At 41.0% G+C, this 6,075-nt stretch overlaps 1 protein-coding gene across 6 annotated transcripts in view; it reads right to left on the bottom strand.

Moving 5' to 3' along the window:
* Positions 1–6,075, bottom strand: part of LOC106870969 (diacylglycerol kinase epsilon) — a 223,298-nt gene that overhangs the window by 62,574 nt on the left and 154,649 nt on the right. For 5 of the 6 annotated variants that reach the window (XM_052978393.1, XM_052978395.1, XM_052978391.1 and 2 more), the window contains one exon: positions 3,094–3,230. In XM_052978393.1, the coding sequence (XP_052834353.1) occupies positions 3,094–3,230 (137 nt within the window). Of the gene's footprint in view, positions 1–3,093; positions 3,231–6,075 lie in introns of those variants that run through there. The other variant, XR_008267175.1, reaches the window with a different exon arrangement.

Genomic DNA, 6,075 nt, shown 5'->3' on the forward strand with positions numbered 1-6,075 from the left:
TGGGGGAGAGAGACAGGAGGAGGGGGTTAGATGAAGAGTGGAGGGGAGTTGAGCCCATGTGGCGCAAAGGAGCGAAGATAGAAGATTAATCCCTGTTCACGGCGCAAACGGGAGTCCGGATGGCCCCTGTGCATGGACAATCCAAACACAGACAGGTGTTGCCGCAATGAGTGGCCGGCAGAACGGAAGTGGCGTGACACCGGGGTGTCATTGCCGACGTTGATATCTCGGATCACCTTGACCTTGACCAGTTCATATACATATATCGCAAGAGAGAGAGAGAGAGAGAGAGAAAGAGAGTGTGTGAGAGAGGGAGTGAACAAACAAAAGAAAGTATCACTCAACATATTTGGCAGTTTTATTTAGTTTCAAATTAATTAAAGTTTCATGGGTGTGTAGGACAAGTCCATCTTATCAGAAATTTGGAGTCAAAGTGGAGAGAATTTAAAAAGATAGATCCAGGATAAATAACCCTAGTCAGATTATTTACCCTAGAGACCCTGAAGAAATTTTAGGCAGCTACAGTCTGTTTGATTGGACACCTTTCTTTGCTGAATATTTTTTTCTTTGTACATATTTGCATTGTATTTTTCTATTGTTCAGCCATAGTTCGGATTCTATGTATCACACATTTTGTTCTCTACAAAAACAGACATTTTTTCTGCATGTTTCCTCCATGTTTGTACTCTTGCATTGTTCATACAACTGTTTTGCCATGTTTCATTCTTCTGTGTCCTTCTATCGCACATGTACATTTCGCCCGCCTTCCTTTTGGTCAACCGTTTGCAGTCTAAGGGGGCCCTGTAGATGCAGTTACCTCCCCTGATGGTAGCTGCCTAAATAGCTTACCACAAAGTGGCACATGTAACTTTGAGGTTCCAGCACTCAGTTCTTCCTCTTTGTCATTGTGTCAGCAAGGTGTGCAGACGTGACCTCGTTAGCTCTTGCACAGCAGATGCAACAGCTAACAGACACTGAGCAGATATGAGGTAGAATACACAGAAGCTGAATATGGCCTTCACTTGTAAACACTTTCCATGATTATTCAACTTGTATATATTTGTGACCTGGAGCAAAAGCATTTAAAAGTTACAGATTGGTTCTATGAATTCATTGTACAGTATTCCTTCATCGAATGGCATCTACTCCAGCCTTCTGAAAGGAGCTGTCATTAGATGGTTTCACCATTTGAGACCATGACCATCTATAAATCCCCCCCACCTTCCCTACAGTTCAGGCTTATATGGGGATGATAGTATGACAATCTCAAGTCATATGAATGGCTACAATTGGAATATGTTCAGGAAAAATTGTATAAACTTTTCTATATAAAAAAAGGTATATAAAAAAATGTCTTTTGCACATTTTTAAGACTTAAAAAAATGTATCTCTGATACAAGTAATTTAATGTATTTGAAATAATAACTTTTTGCAGAATTACTATGATTTAAATTCAACTAATTAGTCAACACCTATTTCATAGACAAGGCTGAATATCCTTTTAATATTTCCTACATCTGCCACTCTACAAAATCCTCTAACAACTCTTCAACTCTTCTTGGAGGAACATGTGCTGCCAGGATTTATTTGCATAAAACTGGCAAAATTCTGACCAGTCAGCTGACATGAAGGGTCTAGAAGTGGAGAGAGAGAGGGAAAGAGAGAGAGAGAGAGGTGTCATAGTATGTATGTAGCTGTGTGTTGGTTAGTGATAAGGCATTAGATGATAGGTCCAGTGAGGATAAAGGTTTGGTCAACTGATGTTACATCAACCTCAAATACTGACTGCTAAATCTGTGATGAAATTATTTAGAGATTACATGGGTGTGTAGGACATGCCCACCTAATCAGATATCTGGAGACAGTGGAGAGAATTTAAGAGGATAAATCAAGGATAAATAAACCTTTAACATTTAAAGATATAGAAATGTTAAGAAATATGTAAAATAATCTTCTGTTAACACAGTGGTAAATCTAGCAAAAGATAATTGTAATGGCATCATAACAGAGTGGGTTACAGTAAATACATGGTTGAAGTCCTTCAAGTGACTTACTGCTCCTTTTCTTTCAATCCAAGGTATTTTTTTAGTGTTATGTATTATGAGCTTAGTTTCTTTCTGTCTACCAGTTGAGTCATCAGGCTTCAGATATAATAGAATACACTTACTCAAGGTGTCACACAGTGGGACTGAACTCAAAATCACACAGCTGTGCTTGTGCACTCAAAGCATCTAAATGAATTCTATGAAAGATATTATTTCTAGATTTGTTCTAGAATATCATTTGGAGTTTCATGATCAGTATGAGTGAGAGTCTGGTTAAAATTGCACCAAACAGGACTGAACCATATTAACATCACAACCTATCAGTTATAAGACCTGTATGTTTTACCTGACACTACAAACCCCTAAAGTACTTTCCAGTTGGGGAAAATAATTTCTGATACAGAATACACTTTAAGGATATAGCTTCCAGTGAAAAAAGTTCCTTTTCCTCTTACTATTTCACTTTCTTTTTGTTTCTTTCCCCTCTTCATCTCTCGAGAAAATAGATGCAAACCACATTGTGTGTGTGTGTGTGTGTGTGTGTGTGTGTGTATGCGCGTGTGTTTATGTATGTATGTATGTATGTAAACATCAGAGATATTGGCTGTTTGGTGCTGATAACTGCAGACATTTGTATGTATAATGTGAGGTGGAGGGGAATAAATGTTGAAGAAATAAAGTATTGAAACAACGAAGTAAAGTTAAAAAAAGATGAAGACTTGAAAGGAAATAGTTCGATTAAATCTAATAACATTAGGTTATGTAGAGACATAACAGAAGACTGAAATGTTTAGAAAATTGCTATTGTGAGCAAGTATCCAATTCATACCAACAAGAAGAAAGAAACTAAACAATAACAACAACCATCATTACCAGCGATGCTATCATCATTATTCTCAAAAGTTTTCCTAACATCTCCAGATATCAATAACTTCCTTATTCATGCAATCACATTAAAAGACAAGTCTCTTAATGATACACCAACCACTCGAAACACTATAGTTTTCACAAACCTGACACCTTTTCTAGTAATTCAAATTAAACTCACCTGGCAGGTATGTATTCATCTTCTTCTTCATCTGCTTTGATTTCCCAGACCCGACAACCTCCAGCCCAACTACTGATATTTAAAACAACAAGGCCTTCCAATTTGGGGAGATTGATTTTTTTACCATCTAATTCAACCTGTAGGAAAAAAAACGGAAAACAACACTATTAGATATTTTATAGCATTTTATTTTCTCTGAAGAAAACTCACTCACCTGTGTAAAGTCTGGCAAGACAGAAACATTAAAATAACAGAAATTAAAATGTATATTGTACCTGCATTGAATCATTCATTCATTCATTATATTCTCTTTAAGTCTCCATCCACTGCTGCCCTCTCATTTCTCACTCTCTCTCTTTTCCTCCACAATCATCTTTATCACTCAGCTTTACTCTTTTAGTTGTCTCCCATGAACACTTCTAAAGGCTTCACACCACCCCCACCCTTACTTAGGGTTTATCTCCTCCTATGTAGGGTAGTGATCATATAGTGCAAAAATATGATAGTGTAGTGTATGCAGGTTGAATTGAAGGCTACTGCTTGTTTATGAATTCTGCCAAATGTGAGATTTCTTTTCAGGCACATGACATTGCTGACCCCCGTCTCAGGGTCTCATGGGCCCATACCTCCCACACCCTCAGGGTTGGCACTCTCAACGTCGGCACACTGAAAGGTAGGTCCGGTGAGATTGTTGAGATGCTTGAATGGAGATGTGTCGATATCTGCTGCATCAAAGAAGTAAGGTGGAGAGAAGGTTCCGCTAAGTTCCTCACAGGCAAAGAACACAGGTACAAGATTTTCTGGGCAGGGAACACAGACGAGGTCAAAGGCGTGGGTATACTTCTTGCAGACAAATGGGTGGATAAGGTAATCGAGGTAGTCAGAGTATGTGATAGAATACTTAAGATTAGATTAATCCTTCATCATAGGTTAGCAACCATTATCTCGACCTATGCCCCTCAGCCAGGGCTACCCGATGGACAGAAAGACCGATTTTATGACACCATCTTGCACACTACCTTGTTGATGAATGACAGGGACCTTCACTTTGTGGCTGGTGACTTCAATGGAAATATTGGACAACATTCAGGGGGTTTCCATGGCGTACATAAAAGCTATGGTTTGGTTCCTGCAATGAGGAGGGAATCAGGCTGCTGGAGTTCTGTGATGCAAATGACCTTATGGTTTGCAATACTAACTTCAGGAAACCTGCCAGTCACCTAGTCACCTACCATTCTGGCAGACACACTAGCCAAATTGACTACATCCTTGCCAAAAAAAGGGAAAGATGGCTGCTTATAAATGCCAAAACCTTCCCAGGCGAAGAATGTACTCCACAACACAGACTAGTAGTTAGTGACTCAGGATCAGGGCTAAGTGGTTGCCCAGAAGACGACCAGCATGGAGGAGAAGGGTCTGGAAACTTAAGGATCCTGTGAATGGGCAGAGATTTAGAGACATATTACTCAAAGCCTTTGACAAAACAAGGGGATATAGCTTCAAACGATGTAGATGACAACTGGAGGTATCTATGGGACGACCTGCTGAGGGCCACTGACCAGATCTGTGGATGGTGCAAAGTCCCCTCTCAACCCAAAATAACGTGGTGGTGGAACAATGTTGTTGACAGGGCTATTAGACAAAAGAAAGAGGCTTGGAAGGACTGGAAAAACGGTGGTACCTGACTTTCATCGACATGGAGAAAGCCTTTGACAGGGTCCCTTGTTCCCTTATCTAGTGGTCAATGAAGAAATTAGGGATAGAAGAATGGTTAGTGAGAGCTGTGCGAGCCATGTACAGGGACGCTGTCAGTAAGGTGAGGGTTAGCAACGAGTACAGTGAAGAATTCCAGGTAGAGGTAGGGTCCACCAAGGTTCAGTCCTCAGCCCCCTCCTATTTATCATAGTCCTCCAGGTAATAACTCAGGAATTCAAGACAGGATGCCCCTGGGAGCTCCTCTATACTGATGATCTTGCGCTAATTGCTGAGTCACTATCAGAACTAGAGGAGAAGTTTCAGATGTGGAAGCAAGGACTAGAATCGAAGGGCCTTAGAGTCAACCTAGCTAAAACCAAAGTCCTAATAAGTAGGAAGACAAAACACAAACCCCTTCAGGTAGATGGCACTGCTCGATCTGTCGAAAAGGCGTAGGTAGAAACTCTATAAGATGCACCCAGTGGAAGCTATGGACACATAAGAGGTGCAGCAATATCAAGGGAAGGCTAACTCGCAAGATAGTAGTTGATAGCTTCCATTATCTAGGTGACCAAGTTAGTAGTGGGGGAGGGTGCGCTGAAAGTGTAGCTGCAAGAATAAGAATAGCCTGGGCAAATTCAGAGAGCTCTTACCTCTGCTGGTGACAAAGGGCCTCTCACTCAGAGTAAAAGGCACACTATATATCGCATGTGTACGATCAGTCATGCTACATGTCAGTGAAACATGGGCTGTGACTGCTGAGGACATGTGTAAGCTCACAAGAAATGAAGCCAGTATGCTCCGATGGATGTGTAATGTCAGTGTGCATACTTGACAGAGTCTAAGTACCTTGAGAGAAAAGTTGGACCTAAGAAGCATCAGTTGTGGTGTGCAAGAGAGATGATTGCGCTGGTATGGTCATGTAGCGAGAGTGGATGAGGATAGCTGTGTGAAAAAGTGCCACACTCTAGCGGTTGAGGGAACCTGTGGGAAAGGTAGACCCAGGAAGACCTGGGATGAGGTGGTGAAGTACAACCTTTGAACATTAGGCCTCACCGAGGCAATGATTAGTGACCAAGACCTTTGGAAATATGCAGTGCACAAGAAGACCCAGCTAGCCAATTGAGACCATAATCTGAGGCCTCTGCCAGGGTATAGCCAGCCCACTTATGCGTACCTTTCCTTCATTGGACACTAAACTCTGCTTGCAAAGATCTGTTGAGGCAAATGAAATTGAAATCGAACCAAATTCGATGACTGGCACCCATGACAACTTCTCCTTCATTG

Source organism: Octopus bimaculoides, chromosome 2 (genome assembly GCF_001194135.2).
Source record: "Octopus bimaculoides isolate UCB-OBI-ISO-001 chromosome 2, ASM119413v2, whole genome shotgun sequence".
NCBI classification, from domain to species: domain Eukaryota; kingdom Metazoa; phylum Mollusca; class Cephalopoda; order Octopoda; family Octopodidae; genus Octopus; species Octopus bimaculoides.